The following is a 19,992-nucleotide window of genomic DNA, read 5'->3' as shown; positions in this document are numbered from 1 at the left end:
CAATTTAAATGTCAAAATGTCCTCACAATGACTGTATCAAATTAAAATCCACAGAACTGTAGAAACCTAAATAACTAAATTCATAAGATCTCCTTCTTTCATTCTAATTCTGTACTTTTTGTCTAATAACAAGAGTTATAACATGAACATGAAATACAGAGTGGAGGTGGCTTTAAGCTGTCAAAACCTTCTTTCTTTCTGTCCATCCAGCCCCCTCCCACTCATTTCTCCCTATGGTCTCCGCTTTCCCCTCTCTCTCCAACCCCCTCCTCTCATCCATCCTTCTCTGTCATCTGTCCTCTCCCACACATTTATTTGTCTCTCCTACAACACTCCATTCTTTCTACTGATTCTTCTTTTCTCTTTCTTCTCTCTCAATTCCTCTGTCTCTTCTATTTTGTCACTTCATTCCCCAAATAAGTAATCCATCTATTCTGCTATTATACCTTTATCCACTGCTTTTCTTCTCTGCCTGTTCCTCTTTCCTCAGTGTTTCACTGAAATATGTTATCCTGACTTTTACTACTCAAACGGTCAACTCTCTCCTTGTAAGTCAGTTGGGACTTTCTCTTAATAAAAACCTCTCTCAAACGCCACACATTCAATTTTTAATGTAAACAATCATTTTAATGTAAGGAGGCTCTTTATGAAGCATTTTTTTTTTTCTCCTCATCCTTTGAGTTTCAGCAGATATTGACTGAACAGATTATGATTATATGTTTTACTATATGTAATACTTAAGAAAAAGGTTTTCCGTTCACTTATACTATAGAAAAAGACATCTAGAGGTTGAGTCATGGCAACTGGACTTCAGTTCTTTAAGGTGAAACGTTTCGCCACCCATCCAAGTGGCTTCATCAGTCTGAGAGCGGCTGGACAGGAACCTCCAAATTTATTCCCCAGGTTGGTTTCACTCCACCTTGGGCCCAATAGCCTCACTAAGTGATCTAAGCAAAACAGGTGAGAGTCGTTAGTCCACGCCCCTGAGTTGGTTTCACTTCACACCTGGTCTGAATAGGCTTGTTTGTTAAGTGACCAAGCAGGAGCTCAGAAGAGGTCTAATGATGGACTCATTCTGATTCCCCAACAGTCTGCAGAACCTGCAGGGTCTGTCGTTCCTGAGAAACATTGGGTTTGTTCTTTAATTTGCTGGGAACAGATGAAAGAGCAGCCTGGTAGATTGAAGACAGATTATGTCTGAGTCCTCCAACCCTGTTGAGAGAGGGTTTCTCCACTTGGACATGGATAGCTTCTCTGACACCTCTTTCAAACCATCTATCTTCTCTGTCCCGTACTTCACTGTCTTCAAAAGAGTGTCCTGATTCCTCTAAATGGAGGTGCACAGCTGACTGTGGTGCTGAGGAGCTGCTCCTCCTGTGCTGGACCATCCTCCTGTTAAGTGGTTGTCTGGTTTCTCCGATGTAGAGTTCTGAGCATTCTTCCTTACACTGGACAGCATAAACCACATTGCTCCTCTTTTGTTTTGGAATCTGGTCTTTAGGGTGAACCAGTCTCTGTCTCAGTGTGTTGGTGGGTTTGAAGTGGACTGGTATCTGCCAAAGATCCGTTTAAGCCTCTCAGAAACCTCTGCTACATATGGAATGACCAGGTTCTTTCTCTGTGGGTCTTGAGGCTCAGTTGTCTCTTGTTTTTCTGCCTGATGTGGATGTTACCATGTTCAAAGCCCACTCAGGGTAGCCACAGGTTTTGAGTCCAGTTGCCATGACTCAACCTCTAGATAACTTTTCCTGGACAACTGAGAATCTACACAGATATAGAAAAAGGCTGAAAACAACCAGAAACGTTACAAAGGTAGGAGCTGCTCTGATAGTTTGGTCTTTATCTAAAGTGACCTGGTCTTTATCTATCAAAAAGTCCTGCCTGCGAATCACACAAAACATTCTGTTTCTACATGATGACTTCACTATCAACACTATAGCACTTGTCCAAATCTGGTACAGAACAGGGTTAAAAGTAAAGCTTTTTAATGTCAGGGGACTGTCGTACTAAAGACACGGTTAGCGTGAGTTATTAACTGTGGTTTTGGGAAAAGGAAACAGCTCTGACAGTTGGTTTGAAATGGAACGTGAACGTGAGTCTCCTGTGTCAGGTTTGCAGCATCTGACACTATGGGTCTGTGCTCAAACACAACTGAGACAATAATTTAGGGGATGCACAAGAATATACATTTTAGCTGTTGGCTACAACTTGACGTTTGTTTGTAAGACTTATCGTACATGAAACTGAAACCACTAAAAGCTGAATCGATTATTATTATTGTACAGATACGCCATATCCTGAAACTGAAAAAAACAAATTCTCAGGCACATTGCGCAGATAAAAAAAGGATCGTCTTTTTATTGTTTCCAAACAGATTTATGGATGTGAGACGCAAAACAAGCTTTTTAGCCACCTTTATATTGTGCTTGTAAATGATAAAAATGCAGAGGTTATAGTGTTATTAAGATGAACACTACCCCTACTTTAACAACAAATAAATGAGCTTTCATCTGTGAGCTTTAGCATGATAGACACAAATTCTCAGCTTTAATTCACACAAGCACCCACATACATTTTATACTTCATTAGACACACAGTTGTTTTTGTTGCTGATGGGGACTTTGCACTGACTTACACTGATTTTCTTAACCATAACCACTGTGTGCCTAATACTAACCTTAAACAAAGTTGTGACTCTAAAACTGAATTATTTACATGATGCACAAGAAAAGAGTTATGAGGACACTTACTGACACAGTGTATTCCCTAGTTTATTTCCTTGCTCCTTTCCCTAAACCAGATTATTTTGACCCTCAATAGCTCTTTATAGCTGTGCAGACTACCTAATGTGTCCTCACAACAATGGCATCAGCAAAAGTGTGTCACACAAAGCAATAAAGACATGCACACACACACACACACACACACACACAGTTTGTTTAGGAACAGGTCTGATCTGTCTGTTTCTTGGAAGACATTCTCGGCTGCTATATGGCACACTGCCCATGAAAAGAACCTTCCCTTTCTCTGTGTAAAAGCTGGTTTGTGTGCAATGTGAAGTATATACATGTTTTCATTAGGGATAAACAATGATGTATTGCAAAATTACTTGTGCAATCTTTCATCATATAAAAGACAGTACTGCGTAAAACAATTAAATCAGCTTTTCTACATTAGAGCATAACCTGGACAAAACTGCACTTGCCTCATTTGTGCAATCTTACTGATAAATATCAACTGTGACATTTTTGGCAGCTAGACAGGAGTACAGTAAACTCAGTTTAACAGGAAGAATTCACTGATACATTTACAGAAAGACGATGAACATGAATGGACACATCCCCTGTGTGATGACTGTTCATTTAGCCCAAAGATACTGATTAAAACCTTCATTTCTTGTCTATGAATTTTGTAATGAAAAACATTGTTTAAATTGTAGGTGAGCCAAAAAGGGCTTCCCCAATACAGATCTTAGCTCAAAGAGAAGCAACATATTTATTTTGAAAGATATAAATGGTGCAGTACATAATTCATGTGTTACTCTGTACTTTTCTTCTTCTTCTCCTTTCGGCTGCTCCCTTCAGGGGTCGCCACAGTGAATCATCAGCCTCCATTTAACCCTATCCTCTGTATCCTCCTCACCCACACTAACTATCCTCATGTCCTCCTTCACTACATCCAAGAACCTCCTCTTTGGTCTTCCTCTAGGCCTCCTTCCTGGCAGCTCTAACCTCAGCATCCTTTTACCAATGTATTCACTGTCCCTCCTCTGAACATGTCCAAACCATCTCAATCTGGCTTCCCTGGCTTTTTCTCCAAAACATCTAACATGAGCTGTCCCTCTGATGTCCTCATTCCTGATCCTATCCATCCTCGTCACTCCCAGAGAGAACCTCAACATCTTCAGCTCTGCTACCTCCAGCTCTGCCTCCTGTCTTTTTCTCAGTGCCACTGTCTCTAAACCATACAACATTGCTGGTCTCACCACTGTCTTGTCCACCTTTCCTTTCATTCTTGCTGACACTCTTTTGTCACACATCACACCTGACACTTTCCTCCACCTGTTCCAACCTGCTTGCACCTGTCTCTTCACTTCTTTTCCACACTCTCCGTTGCTCTGGACTGTTGACCCTAGGAACTTAAAATCCTCCACCTTCTTCACCTCTACTCCCTGTAACCTCACCGTTCTACTTGAGTCCCTCTCATTTACACACATGTACTCTGTTTGACTGCAGCTGACCTTCATTCCTCTCCTTTCCAGAGCAAACCTCCACCTCTCTGGATTTTCCTCCACCTGCTCCCTGCTCTCACTACAGATGACAATAAAAAAGAAAATATTTTGACTAGTGTTGCTGCTCATCATCATATCAAAAGGATATTTCTTTAATTCCAGTTGGTGTTCTACAAGAATAATCATAGCAATGAAGCCTCAGAGGTAAGCAAAAATATTTGTTTCATAACGTACAAGATGTGAAAGGAGATAACACACGCCCATGTGTACCTGCAGCTGCACAGCTTCTCTCCACCTCAGCCTGTCTCTTTGCAACACTCGTGCTTGTCAGGACTTTCTCTCAGGGAATGCAGTGTTTGTGTCACTATTTAATTAGCTGTAATATGTGAGGAGCTGCTGGCTGCTCTTAACACCACAGTCAGTGTTTACCATAATGACCGTTCTACAGTCAACATGTTTCTCAGCACTGAGGCAGTCTGTCCACTTGTTGATGGTCTGAGTCGTCCAATCAGCTGCCTGAACAGTAAACTGACGGAGCCTTGTTATAGCTACAACGTGAAAACCAGCATTAACCCAAACTAACCTAAGGTCATGTTCTCTAAGTAAGAGTCCGAGGTCTTGTTTACTGACCTGACATCTTTGATCCTCATTTGTCAGCTCCTTTGCAAACTGATATATAAGATAATAAATTAATACGTTCAAAATGAAGACATATATGACTATACGGTAACACATTTGACACGGTGACAGTTTTTAAAAAGTACAAGTTTCTATAGATTCAAATTTCTTTACCAACATGGAAAAAGGAGAATTGTTAAAACAACTTAGTTATATTTTGTCAAATCATTTTTTTTTCAAATGTTAAGTTAAATCAATAAATCATTTAGTAGGCAATGCACTGTCATTACTTCAACTATTCGTCAAACACATAACTGTAACTCACACATTTAGCTTGGTCAATGTTCATCAAAAATTTGCGTCACACCCATAAATGAATATACTTTGTATAATTGCCATGATTCCATGTATTGAAAATGCTGCAAAACTTTTTTTTTAAAAACTAAATAATAGACGTTTTGTTTGTTTTCTTTGTGAATATGCAGCATGCGTACTGTGATTATCCCTATTGCTGTTGTTCATTCCATTGTGGAACAACAGCAATAGTTTTGTGGAAACCAAATTTAGTATGAAGTATGGTCCCTCCCCAACCGCGAACACATAGGCGGTGTCGGGAGGGTTGTGGGAAATGAATGTTCATGTTAATGTGACACCGGTTTCTGTTCAGCAAGAAGTTCTCAATCTTATACATTTTTATCTATCAGGTTTTTGACATCGTGTGTTCAGCTTGTGCCCTGCAGCTGAATATCTCAACAGAAACCATGTGAAATTTTCTTTTCACACTCTCCTCCACAGCTTTTCTTTCTTTCTTGTCATTTTTCTTTATGTGGCCCTTATTGAAGAAGCTAATCCTTCTGAGAGGAAAGAAAATGCTCTAAATAGAAGTTCAGTCAGAGCCACATACAAACAGACTCAAGTACGGGTATTTTTCACAGAGCAGCAGGACAAAAATCAATCTTCATAAGAGATCAAAGTGTAGAGGAGATGAGAATAGGGGAGGAGATAGAGAGCGATGGTGACCATGACCCAGACAGATTTCTGGTCTTCCCTCAGACAAACACAGAGGAACAAAAACACAGACCTAAATGAACAGTTCACTCACGCACACAACTAAAACTTATTTTAACTTTAGGGTTGGCCACAGTTAACCTGAAAAACAAGTGCCCATAAAAACACAATTTGTACACAATTTTCAATCAGAAAGATAAAAAAACAGGTAATTAGTTACTCAGCAGCAAAAATAGTTACAATACTCAGCTATTTTTTTGTCCAAACACACAAAATATAAAGAATCTTGTCCAGTTATTATAAATTATGGTGGCATTACAAATAAAGGCCGATTGCCATAATGTCTAAACAGAAAGTATTAGTAATGTGTTGCTAATTTTACAACCAAGGAGAAACAGCTAATTTGTTTGAACTCCTCAGTAAGAATAAAGTAAATACATAAATTCATGTATTTAAAAACATGAAATTGAAATCAATGGTTTAAGTGTTTGACCTGCAGTAACCTTGCCTGGAGCTTCAGCTGACAGCTGAAATTCAAATATTGACCCACCAAAATCAATGAGACCTTTTGATTGGGCACTGCTATGAAAACACTCAATGAGTTTAAACTGTAGCTAAGTGTTTTTATTGATGTTGCTAAGCAAAAAACATATGGCAGAAATACAACATGCCATCTGACCACTGAACTGTGAGTTAACCTGAGCTGTCGAGGGGCTCAGGTGCAAGAGTATATTTAATGTATATCCATATTTTATATATAAACACTGAAGTGACTACACTGAACCATAATCACTGAGGAAACTGCACTGAAGTCCATTTGAATGATAACGTGGTCACTTACTGTACTGAAGTGCAGTTACACATTCATCTGATCATTGAACTCTACTTAAGTGTATTTCAATTGTGATGCTTTCACTTATTGTTCTACATACCAAAGTGCAATTACAATGTGATTTCTAAGTATTAACGTACATCTTACTTTTAAAAAAGTGAAGTGCCTTTAAACTATGATGTATTCACATACTGAAATGCAGTTTGAAAAAAGTTAAACTAGAAAGAGATTACAAATCAAAATTCATATCAGCACAGTGATTCATCATTTGCACCTAATTTAACTAATATGAACTTTTAAACTACGCAGCCTTTAATACAGACTGGTTTTGTAATACTAGAATATTGGAAATACTCAGAGTTAGAGAAGAGACAGATATAATGTTGTCCTGCAGCATGCCATAACAGGAACACAGTGGCCTTGTCTCTCTGTATTACACACACACACACACGCGCGCGCACACACTCTCTCACACACACACACACACACACACACGCACACACACACTTCAGGAATGTCTCAACCAGCTGAGAAATGGCTGTCCTGTTGAACACACAATCAGCACATTTGAGCTCCAGTGTGAAAAGTCAACAAGTGGACAGGGACTTTTTTTAAGGTTAAATCACATCAAAGGTCTGAACTGACACAGAAACATAAAGTCAAAGCGGTTAATCATTTATATCCATCAAAAAGGAAAAAAAAACATCCAATGAGCTGATGGTGAAAAGTAACTAACTTTACAATAAATAAATGCTCAATTCAATATAACGTCTTAGAGGTTTTTCTGACTATTTCATTTTCTACTGCTTTATACGTCTACCTCACTACATTTCAGAGGCAACTATTGCACTTCTGAATCCATTTGTTTATTTAGCAGCTAGTTACTTGTAATACTTTAATATTTCAAAACCTTTAACAGTTTAAATACAACCATTAATTTAATGAATTAATTAATTAACATTAACATTAATCATTTCAAGACCCCTCAGATTTATCTGGTGACTTGATTTGATGTGTCTGAACTCTGGGATGGGAAGCACTGGGCTTCTGTCTTCTTCATTCTGGTCTTCAGTAAACTCCCATGAATTAAAAATGTTTTACATGTAATTTGTCTAATAATAAAAATCAGACATCATAAGTGTTTTTTTCTGTCAGATGTGTGAACAAACACAATCATTTCTGACAAAAGACAAACAAGAAAAACCTTTTCCTAATCAACGGCTCACTAAATCGGCCCCGTGTACATGCTTATCTGTACGCTCAGTTTGTGTGTTTTAGTGGTTTTGCTTGTGTGTTCCGCCTGCAGCAGTGTTTGCAGGTCAGAGCGAGACTGTGCTTGTCTGCCACACTGAAGCTGCTTCACTCTCGCTCCGTTGCTGTTTGAGGAAAATTCCACAAAGCTTCAACCACTTCTCTTTAAACATACTAACTAAAGGTAATGTCCACTAGTGACAGACCAGGAGCATGTCCCCCCACTATGTTGCAGCCTGAGTTTCTGAAGAAAAGAGTTGATAAATTTCCACATAGACTGAGCTGAAATGTTTCCATTTCAATTCGTTAGGTTGCTAGCTTGCAGACTTTTAGTGTATAGTGTTGCCCAGGCTCTGTTTTGTCTGCTTTTTTGCTCCACATGTTAGTAAATTTTAAGAGGTGAAATTCATTTTAACTGTGTTCAGTTAATTTGCAGTCCCTGTGTTGCCTTCCTGAGCGATAGGCTCACAAGTTGTTTTACAAGGTCATCAAATGTATACACAGTTTTAGGGATTACTTCCCCAGACACAGCCTGCTGCATGTGTAATCTGAGATTTTGAAGTAGAACGGATAGTGTAATTATTAATTGTTAAGATTGTTACTGCCCTGAAATTTTTATATTTATTATTTTAATGCATCTTTGACCAAAGCAAATTCCTTGTAATGTGAAGTTACATGGCAATAAACCAATTCTGATTTCTGATTAAACATTTTCCCATCTAATGAACAAACATTAAAGCACAAATGCTTAAATTTGCATCAGATTTCTCAGCTGTAAATTGAGCTGTGTGTGCAGTCAGACTTCCAGCGAATGGCCCTGCGGTGACAGGAGTTTTACATGAATGGATCAAATGCAGACTAAACATGTTTTCACTCTCCTGCCTCCATACAGAGTTCACATTTTAGAGTACAGAAAGCGAGAGCAGATAATCCTGCTAACAACTTCTGAGCTCCATTACTTTTACATTCTTCACATTCCAGCTCTGAAAATCCCCAAGGCTACACTGCTGCAGCAGTTGTCCACTGGTCATACCTGCAGAACAAAGCTTCACCCAACAGATATTGCCTTTCACTGCTCTGAAAGCTACTGCATTTAGTTTTGACAATACAGTACCAATCCAGAGACTGACAAATATGACTGGTTTAAGTCTCAACCTGCTACTCCTCAACATCTGGAGAGAGTCCCCTTCATAGTAAATCTGCTATTTGTGAGGCATCACTGATATGAACAACACTTCTACATTCTACTTGATATCTGCACAGGTTTGATCTCAACACTGCCAATGCACCCAGGCCACCTGTCCCTTCCCCGGTGTCTCTGTGTGTGAAGCAACATCAACAATAATATTTAATGGTGACAAACCAAATCAGACGATCAGGCTTCTTTGTTGATTACCCAAAACAAAATAATGCATTGCTGAATAACATAAATATAAACTTATGGTCAAACTTTGGTTCCCATTTTTTGAGTGGGAAAGATTTTCAATATGAGTGAATAGGATTTTATGAAACCAACTTGTCCTGCTGTAAGAGATTTTCAAAATAAAATCATGAGAAGCAGAGGGAGAGAGAGCAGCCATTGCTATAAGCTAACTAAGCTAAGTGTTAGGCTAGTCAATGTGAAGTAGTAAATTCACTATAAAATTAGCAGATATAATATTGATTTTAGGTGAGCTTGGAGCTTACGTTAATCCATAAACAACAGGTAGTGATACAATAGACTTTCAGCAGGAACAGACAGGCTCCTGTGACAACATGCAATATGTCCATGTAACATGACATGAGCTTTCAGATAGCCCCCTTTCAGCCAATCAAATGCTAGCTTTTCTAAGATGACTTTCATTTATTAGATGTAACCTCAGAGCAGGCATATCTAAAGAAAATGAAACAAATATGTGTTTATTTGAATATTGGCAGGGACATGTCCCTGCCCTCCATATGCAAATTTAGGCCTTTGGGGTAAACGGTGTGGTTCAGTTTGCTATGTAGTAACTAAACATAGATAAATAACAGTTAAGAAGTGAAAAATACACTGAACCAGGCACAAACATGACTACGTGTTAATACCCTTCCACTTACTAAGCAAAAACACTCACTCAAAGTAAGTAGCATCTACTATTATCTCTCATACAATTAACACTGATTTGATGGTCTGGCCTATGAAGCCCAAAATGGATTCAATTAATAATTTCTTTCAGCCTGAGATGAATTGGCTTTAGCTCATTTATTGTGAAGAACATGATAAGAAACTATTTGGTTTGAGCATATTCTCTATCACCCCTGGATATTTACATCGTATTCAGGTCTTCCACACCAAAAGGCAATAATACTTGAAAAACTGTAGTAGTTTGCACAAGTAAATTAATTACACATAAAAAGATTACAGCTCTTTTGAATGTCACCACCAGAACACCTCCATTACTATCTGTCACGTCTGTGCATATTTACGCACGTTCAGCGTTATGCTAACTCAGCACTGGTGCAACAGGTTATAACAATTTGCAGTGTTTATTCTTGGTTCCTGACAGGAACCTGTACAAGACTGTAAACTGAATGAGCACACTGTTGCGTGTTTAGCTCCTTATCACAATGGATCAGTAAGTCAAGAGTCATGGCAAAAAGGTTTTCTCTTCAGGAATAACTGATTTTGGATAAGAGACAAGAGGGAGTGTCCACTTTGGAACATCTTCCAAGGACCCCTGTCTCTGTGATGAGGATTTAGAGCAGGTGATATGAGCAGTGGGCCCCAAAGGACAGAAAGACACAATACAGATGCAATTATATTTGCAACACACATGCAGTTAAAGTCGGTCACTCATGAAGGCATATTTTATGTCTTTTGGGTGTAGTCAGGTTTTATGAATTCACTGTGTATACGTCAGTATCTCCTTCTATTTTCAAAAAAAAAAAGATTGACAATGAAAACCATTGTGCTTTTATTTCATTAATAAAAAATAAAAGTATTATTATTAAAATAACTGCTTTGCTGCATTTATGTCTTGATTAAAATTCCTGGGTTTTCTTCCATGGAACATTTTTTATGGACTCTGAGCACCTTGTGTCTTGTTCTTGTATACTGTATCATTTATAACTTTTAAGATACCTACAACTGAGGGATTCAGTGTGAAATATGTAACTATTACACCTTGGTCTTGGAGGTCAGTCTGTTGTCAGTTCCTTGAAAGTTGCCTTGTTTAGTTCACCAAACTTTCCTGTCTGATTCTGGGACAACTGTCCTCTTGTGGCTACATCCAGGGAGGTCTTCTCTCATCAAGTGAAACTTAAACTAATATCACCTTAAGCTTGGCAGTTTTTTTCTTCCTCCCCTCAGAAAAAAAATATGAATACAAAATTAAAGACTGGACATTTAAGTCCTTGTGCTCTGAGTTAGTAGTGGTTTTCACTTTGCCACTCTCCTACGGATGCCTTGGTCTTGGAGGAATTTAGGAAGCCCATAGGAGTGAGTGTGAGTGTGTGTGGTTGTTTGTCTTTGTGTGTCTATATGTGGCCCTGTGATGGACTGGTGACCTGTCCAGGGTGTACCCCTGCCTTTCACCCAAAGAGAGCTGGGATAGGCTCCAGCAGATCCCCATGACCCTGGTTAGGAATAAGTGGGTATAGATGATGGATGGATGGATGAAATAAAAGGAATTCTTAATTTATTTGAATTTGCATAAATTCAACATGTCCCTGAACTGTCATCCGATGAAACCTACTGAAACAAGGCTTTGTGGGCTTTGTATCTGGCATGCTTTGTGGGCTTTGTATCTGGCTGAGTGTTGCAGTTTTCAGTCAGTACGATTCTATTCAGTATGCTAAAACTGTTACTATGCTTACCACAATACCCCAGCATCTTCTTTTTTGTTTGTATTGACTCTGTTAGCCACTTCCAAAGAAAGACACTCACCGAGAGACACACAAAGACAAGCACACACGCTGCCAAGGTCTTTCAAAAAAGTGACACTCAAACCAAACACACACCCACATGAATTATTTTTAGTTGACAGGTCAGCGTCAAATTTCTCTGCAGTCACAACAATCAGTGTTTTATCCATCCATCCATCTTCTTCCGCTTATCTGGGGCCGGGTCGCGGAGGCAGTAGCTGAATCAGGGATACCCAGACTTCCTTCTCCCTGGACACTTCCTCCAGCTCTTCTGGGGGGACACCGAGGCGTTCCCAGGCCAGCCGGGAGACATAGTCCCTCCAGCGTGTCCTGGGTCTTCCCCGGGGTCTCCTCCTGGTGGGACATTCCCAAAACACCTCCCCAGGGAGGCGCCCAGGAGGCATCCGAAACAGATGCCCGAGCCACCTCAACTGACTCCTCTCAATGTGATGGAGCAGCGGCTCTACTCCGAGCTACTCCCGGGTGACCGAGCTCCTCACCCTATCTCTAAGGGAGCGCCCGACCACCCTGTGGAAGAAGCTCATTTCACCCGCTTGTATCCGCGATGTTGTCCTTTCGGTCATGACCCAGAGCTCATGATCATAGGTGAGAGTTTATCATTAATGTTTTATCATTAGCTGCAAATGAAATTCAGATTTTAAAAATGTTTGGACATTCAGAAGAAGCAAATAAACAAAAAAATAGACCAGCTGTTCTCATCTGGACTCTCAGTTCTCATGCACACACACAAACACACATACACACACTTTGTCTTAATGTTTATTAGGGTGACTAATTACTTATTTCATAGAAACAGGCCAAGAAAAGATGCTGAATGTGTAGATTTCAGTTCTTGAAGTTTTCTGACCAATCAGAGGAGGAAACAGTAAAGGCCTGTATGACGTCACAGTTGTTTGCTTTACACAAGAAGAAATATTATATAATTATATATTTATCAGCAGGTGCCACAAGACAATCTGACTTAAAGCTGAGTTTAACAGTGTGCATGGGAAATACACTTGCCTTGTCTATGAGTACCACATTGAAAAACATGTCATCTTATAATTACAATTACAATCATAATTACAATCATCTTTCTTCTTTTTTTAATTATTTGTTTATTTAAACAGGGTCAATATAGCCATAGTAATAGTCTTAATAGCAGCTAACCATAGCTTCGGCTCATAACGCCTCCTCAACTAAGCGAGAAATATGTCTTCAAATATCTGTGCAAACTTGAGCTACAGCATCTTTAAGGACCTCTACAAACCCCTTAAAGATGTTTAGACCCTCTTCAACAACATCTGATACTTTCTTGAAGACTTTAGCCACTTTAATAGCAAACTAATAATCTGTTAAAGGACATTTTAAACCTTTTACAAACCCATAGGCTTCCCCTGGGCCATTTATAACCTGTTCAAGCACTTCAGCAAATCCTTAAAGAACTTATTCAAACATATTCACATTTTGGTTTAAAGGAGTTGCTCTTAAAGACCTCCCTAACCTTCTTAACAACCTCTACAAGACATCGATCAAGAACATCATTAGAAAGAAAGAAAATATCCAAAAACATCCAAGACCACTGATGCTAGTCTTAAACATCTCTGGAACATACTCAAAAACCTCTCGAGCTCCACCACAGGCCCTCCACAAGTCATTCAAGAACGCCTGGAAATCCTTTCAGGACTACTGCCCACTATAGGACATGGATCATGAGGGAGAAAAATTGAACCCCCTCAGAGATACAGAGAATAAACTTTCATCCACACAGACATGGATCACACATAATGGATCTCCAAGTGTCTCCTCCACAATATGCCTTTATTTTCTTACAGTGGAACACACAGTTGTGAATTATGACATATTTGGTGAACATGTTCAAAGCAGCCTGACGTAGAATTCAACCGCCAACCCTGTCCTGCTGCACAGTCTGTGCCTAGCCATGTAATCACACAATAATCTATTTGAGAGTCACAGAAACACACTCAGAGTAATAAAAATTCTCATCATAATCAAATTGTTGTCAGGACAAAAAGAAAGTGCTGTCAGCTGTTTTCATTTATAATGGAAACACACACACAAACACACACTGAGATAAGAGCATGAACAGAGCTCCGCGCTTCTTCCCATCATTCATTTATTTATTGTCGTCTTCTGTCAGGAGAAACAAGCTTTATTTCAAATGAAAAACCTACGTGAGCCAAGATATCCTCCATCTTCAGAATTCACTCATCTCTCAGTTCAATAATGCTTAACAACATTTTTTTAAACGGATAGTTCAGCAAGGAAGCTACCCAGAGGCGAAGTGCCTCAGAACAGAGGAACGTTACACACAAGCCAAAATTAGTACTGAATTTCAACATACTGTTAAACCAAAATGAACAACCTCAGGCACTGTGGATCAACATCTGGGAGAATTTAGAAATACAATTAATCTCTGTCTCCATCACCAGAGTGAAATTTGAAAACACTCCAGTGCAAACTCACATTTTCTTACCACCTTATCAAAATAATAAATGAGAGAGTGAAAATCAGCCCTATAATAATGAGTCAGTGACACCGCCGCTGTTCAACCTGTTCTACAAACTCTGAACTCTAATAAATGTGATGCAATATCAAAGAAGCACAACAATGCATCAAAATCAGTTTTATCCATTTGGTAGGTTAGGAGAGTTACATGTGCCATCACATTTCAAGACCAGTTAAAGTGTAAAGGGTTAAACTTTCTCTCTGCATGTTTCACCTTGTACTCTGACATTATTCAGTTCAGACTTGTACTGTGTGAATGTTACAGGTCAGATTGCCATTGTGGCTTTTATGTGAAAATGGATCAGCTGCTTATTCATGGACATGTTAAATTGCCACCAGATTAACATAATGAGTACATTGCTGAGAGGGGATTAGTAAACGAAGAAGCTTCCAGAACAAACTAGCTCAGGGGAACAACCATCTGTGACACTTTCTGGTACAACCAGTTATGAATTCTGCTGGCAAAGCATCCACCTGTCTCCTGGATAAATTAATGACCAACTTTATATCTAGACGAGTGCAATAAGAAAGATGCTCCCATCCATCCATTGTGATTGACGGGGGTGGGGGTGGAGGCAGGAGCTGACCTGTACCATAGACCTGTCTATCATAGGGTTGACCCACAGACTGCGGGAGGAAACTGGAGACATGACACCCACACAGACACATGACACCCACACAGAAATACGTAAAGGTTAGGACCAAATGCATCTTCAGTTGTTTTTGTTCTTTAAACTGCTGAAACACATATCTGGTTGCTACTTTTTAAAAGTGGATTAGTATGGTCTGATACATGATATGACATCTTTGGGTTTGAGAATGAAAGTTGAATATTAAAATTTTAAAAACACTTTCACTACTTGATTATGCTTTAGTAAATAAAATAATTAAATTATGATTAAAAAATAATCATTACTTGAAGTTTCAGTGGAAAAGTTCATCAGAGGTTATAAATGTGCATAAAAAGACTGTGAGTCCCACATACGCAGCAATAGTGGGGGTCACATACTTTAAGATACCTATAATGATGTAACACTCTTAGTGTAATCTGAGCCAAACCTCCCTTGCTTCCTCTCTCTGAGGTTATTGCTCCCAGTGGGGTAGTTTTCCTGTTGGGTGTGTGATCTGAATGTCCGCTGTCATAAGCATAAGTCAATAACCGCATGATTAAAACTAAAATGCATGTTCAAACCTGTGGTCTTTCTGTGTGGAGTTTGCATGTTCTCCCCGTGTCTCGTGGGTTTTCTCCAGGTGCTCCACCTTGTTCTCACAGTCCAAATACATGCAGGTTAATTGCTGACTCTAAATTGTCTGTAGGTGTGAAGATGAGTGTTTGACTTTTTCTGTGTCAGTCCTGTGATAGACTAGTGATTTGTCCAGGCTGCACCCCGCCTCTTTACAAATGTCAGCTGGGATTAGCTTCAGACTACCGTGACCCTTGATAGTATTAAGCGGTAGATCTTAGCTGTTAAGCTCAATATCTATGGGGTTTGGACTGTTGGTGATACATAACATAATACTAATGACAAACTATAACATTTCATAGTGTGGCTTTTCTAAGGCATGTTTAAGTTCATAATGATTATTTCCATTGCTTTAATGTTAAAATTAAAACTGAGTCTGTTGTAACTTTATGAAGTAATAAAAGTAATATTATAATATTCTAGATATTATAATACTAATGTTCTTTTCCTTTCGGCTGCTCCCTTCAAGGGTCGCCACAGTGAATCATCAGCCTCCATTTAACCCTATCCTCTGTATCCTCCTCACCCACACCAACTATCCTCATGTCCTCCTTCACTACATCCAAGAACCTCCTCTTTGGTCTTCCTCTAGGCCTCCTTCCTGGCAGCTCTAACCTCAGCATCCTTTTACCAATGTATTCACTGTCCCTCCTCTGAACATGTCCAAACCATCTCAATCTGGCTTCCCTGGCTTTTTCTCCAAAACATCTAACATGAGCTGTCCCTCTGATACCCTCATTCCTGATCCTATCCATCCTCGTCACTCCCAGAGAGAACCTCAACATCTTCAGCTCTGCTACCTCCAGCTCTGCCTCCTGTCTTTTTCTCAGTGCCACTGTCTCTAAACCAGACAACATTGCTGGTCTCACCACTGTCTTGTCCACCTTTCCTTTCATTCTTGCTGACACTCTTTTGTCACACATCACACCTGACACTTTCCTCCACCTGTTCCAACCTGCTTGCACCTGTCTCTTCACTTCTTTTCCACACTCTCCGTTGCTCTGCACTGTTGACCCTAGGTACTTAAAATCCTCCACCTTCTTCACCTCTACTCCCTGTAACCTCATACTAATATTATAAGGTAATATTAAGGTAATACCCCTAAACTGTAGGGGTGGGCATCAATCGATATCCCCCAACCCACTGAGGGTTTACTCAACCACTTGTTAATGTACTGAGACCCTCCCTCTGTTTCTTTTACAAATGTTAGTATCGATCGTTTTCTTCTCTACTGGAAAAGTGGGTGTTTCCTGTGACCACCCACTGGTTCTACGCGGGGACTTAAAACCTTTCGTGCTAGAGTTCAGCCTGAGCACTTCAGGAGCCGCTTGGTGCGTTTAATCAGGGTTTAGCATAAAGATACGATGTATTAGTCTAAAATAGTGAGTATTTTTATAATTGGATTAGCTTGAGAGCATCACAGTCCCAAACTGGCATTCACACAATTCACACTACATGAATTTATTAATTCACAGCTACAGTAATTAACACTGGTCTGATTTCAGATTTTAAACGTTTTAAATATTTCTGGAGTAAATGAGGGGATGTGGAGAGATGAGACAAAAAGTCAGGATGCAACAGTGAAGAGAGGAACAAGGTGCAACCAGCAAACGATGGAGGAACAAACCCAGAGCCTTCAGATGAGACATATGAAGCTGCATGAAGCACAAAATTGAACTGTTTTTCATCCACATTCAACCTGATTCAAAGCAAGACTGCTATAAAATCACTGGCGGGTCCAGTAAAACTCGGACTGACACTGACAGATATATCTGAATCTGAATATATTTGTGTTTTTCTAATGTTTAATAGATGTTTACATTGGTTTTGTTTGCGGAAACGCCATCAAAACGTTTACAACACGTAAAACTGTTCCTTTTTTAATTTCAATCGATCCATACAAAAATCGATTTCAGTCAGTGTATAGTGCAGCTGATGTATACTGTAGGTTGTATTTACCAACTAAGCCTAAGGATAAAAGGGGATGCTTCATATTTTAAGATGAACAAATATATTGAGGGGAGTATTTTTAGTAAATCACAACCTATCACTGTCCCTAACGCGATGAACATGCTTTCTACACTAAAATATATCTAGACTCTGCCCTGGAACTTGGAAACGGATCATAACCAGATTTCTGGTAGCGCCCATGCCTCGTATGGTTCCCAGTAATACGTCTGTCCACGTTTTTATGTGTTTAATATAATTTCAAGAGCTTTAAACAGCCTTAAACACATTGTGTTTAGTAGTATCTTGTATTGTCTCTAATCTGCATTTCAAATCAAGCTGCAAATATTTACAGTATAAATCTGTAAGTTAGAATAAAATCACAGGAAACCTCAGGACGAAGTGCAGGAAAAAGTCATTGCAGTTTACAGTTCAACTTTATCCTTGACTCCAGTACTAATACCGGGCTCAGCCTTACCTCTCCTGTCGGGACTGGTGCAGCAGCAGCGGCCGAGCAGCAGCGCAGCCACAACCCCGTAAAAAATCTCCATTCTTGCAGCTTTTTAATCAAAGTCCTCTGAGTTGCTCTTCTGCTGGTGGTCGTGGACAGACAGGTCCTCCATGAGCAGCAGCAGCAGCAGCGGCAGTGATGGTGTTTTTGCGGTGTCGTAGCTGAATGGCGAGTCCTGGTGGAGTCAACGAGATTGCGAAAAGAAGTACACACCTCCTCTGGCCTACACCTCTACAATTGACTTTCATTGAGCTGCATTAACATGAAACCTCTATGATTTTTTGGCACAGGTTATAAAGTCAATCTGTCTTTACTTTCTTTGTGTGTCCCTCCAGATTAACTCCTCTGTTGTCAGATGCACATTTGGACATTTTTTCAACCCTCCGGGCTCGAAGTTGTTTTTTCCAACTGTGGATGTGTTCGGACTACAGAGGTTAATATTTGTTATCAATCCACATTTTGTAATTTAAGCCTTTTGGTTGTTTCTATTTTTATTTACAGTGATTTTCTGTCTTTTGGCCTACACTGTGTCTCTGTTGACCTGCTGCATAAAATTCCTCATATCAGGGTAAAAAAGTTGTGTTGTATTGAATAAATGATTCAATAATTATTCATTTACAAAATGAACAGAAGACACTTGACTTCACTTTGCTTCTTCAGGGCCCCCTGGTGGCCATGATGACCTCCATCTACCACCCTTCACTTTAGCTTCACATTTTCACTTACAACAGAGGTCAAAGACATAGTGGGGTCTATTGTTTCAGTAAAATTAGAAATACCACAGTGTAAAAATACTCTGTTCCAAGTAAAAGTCTGCTTTAAAAATGTTACTGCAGTAAAAGTGCAAAAGTATCACCATTTAAATGTATCCAAAGTTGCCAAATTGAAAGTAGTCGTTCTGCACATTTCAACTTAATGTACATGATATTATTGGAATATAATTATTGATGCATTCATGTGTTCATCACTTTAATGTTTCAGCTATTAAAGGTGGAACTAATGTTAACTACCTTATATACTTCTAATTTGAAGTAATTTACATACTGCTGGGTAATTTCTGAATTTTCCACCAGGGATCCATAAAGTTTAATAGTTTTCAGATGTGACTTTACAGTAAAATATAGATTAAAGGATGGAACTTTCCAATATCAGTCATTCTCTTATGTTTTTTTTACTGATTAGTCTTTTAGTAAGTCCATCCATCCATCCATCCATTATCTATACCCGCTTATTCCTAACCAGGGTCCCAGGGATCGGCTGGAGCCTATCCCAGCTCTCTTTGGGTGAAAGGCAGGGGTACACCCTGGACAGGTCACCAGTCCATCACAGGGCCACATACAGACAAACAACCTCACACACTCACACTCACTCCTATGGGCAATTTAGAGTCACCAATCAACCTGCCATCTTTTAGTAAATGATTAGTAAAAAAAAAGCTGCTGAGGAAATCATTTTCTCACCCCGTCAGACTTTTGTTTTTGTCCTTTGTCTTTGCCTTAAGTTTTCCATTGAATATCATGAAATAAAGTTAAAAAAAAACAAATGATTGTTGTAATCTGATCCTGCGAGTCTGCAGATCCTTTCTTGTAAGAGGTAAACAACATGCAGCAAACAAAAAATTAGTCATGTGTGTAGATCAAATAATATATACTCAAATAGAGAAAACAAAGAGGGGGCAAAGATGAAGTTGAGGTATGAGGTTAGTTTGTCTTTCCTTTTCTTTAGTTGATCTAAGGTAGGCTCAGGCTTACTGGGAAGGTTTGGGTGCAGGCAAAGAGGATAGTGGTTCTGGGATGCTGGAACACACTGTTGAGCCTTCTCTGCGTTGTGGGCCCAACTCCACAAAACACCATTATTGAGAGGGCCTAAGCCTGCAGGCAAAGACTTGCATTAACACAGGACAAGGATCCAGGAGTAGGAGAGTAGTAGGAACTGA

The 19,992-nt window shown here is 39.4% G+C and overlaps 1 protein-coding gene across 2 annotated transcripts in view; it reads right to left on the bottom strand.

Moving 5' to 3' along the window:
* LOC113121716 (melanoma receptor tyrosine-protein kinase-like) overlaps positions 1–18,242 on the bottom strand; it is a 43,422-nt gene extending 25,180 nt beyond the window's left edge. For both annotated transcript variants that reach the window (XM_026292439.1, XM_026292440.1), the window contains exon 1: positions 18,024–18,242. In XM_026292439.1, coding sequence (XP_026148224.1) covers positions 18,024–18,096 — 73 coding nt within the window. In that variant the 5' untranslated portion in view covers positions 18,097–18,242. The remainder of the gene's footprint in view (positions 1–18,023) is intronic.
* Positions 18,243–19,992: the final 1,750 nt, after the last annotated feature.

The sequence above is a fragment of the Mastacembelus armatus genome, chromosome 20, assembly GCF_900324485.2.
Source record: "Mastacembelus armatus chromosome 20, fMasArm1.2, whole genome shotgun sequence".
NCBI classification, from domain to species: domain Eukaryota; kingdom Metazoa; phylum Chordata; class Actinopteri; order Synbranchiformes; family Mastacembelidae; genus Mastacembelus; species Mastacembelus armatus.
The sequence above is the reverse complement of the archived record's forward strand: the minus strand, read 5'-3'. Positions and strand labels throughout refer to the sequence as shown.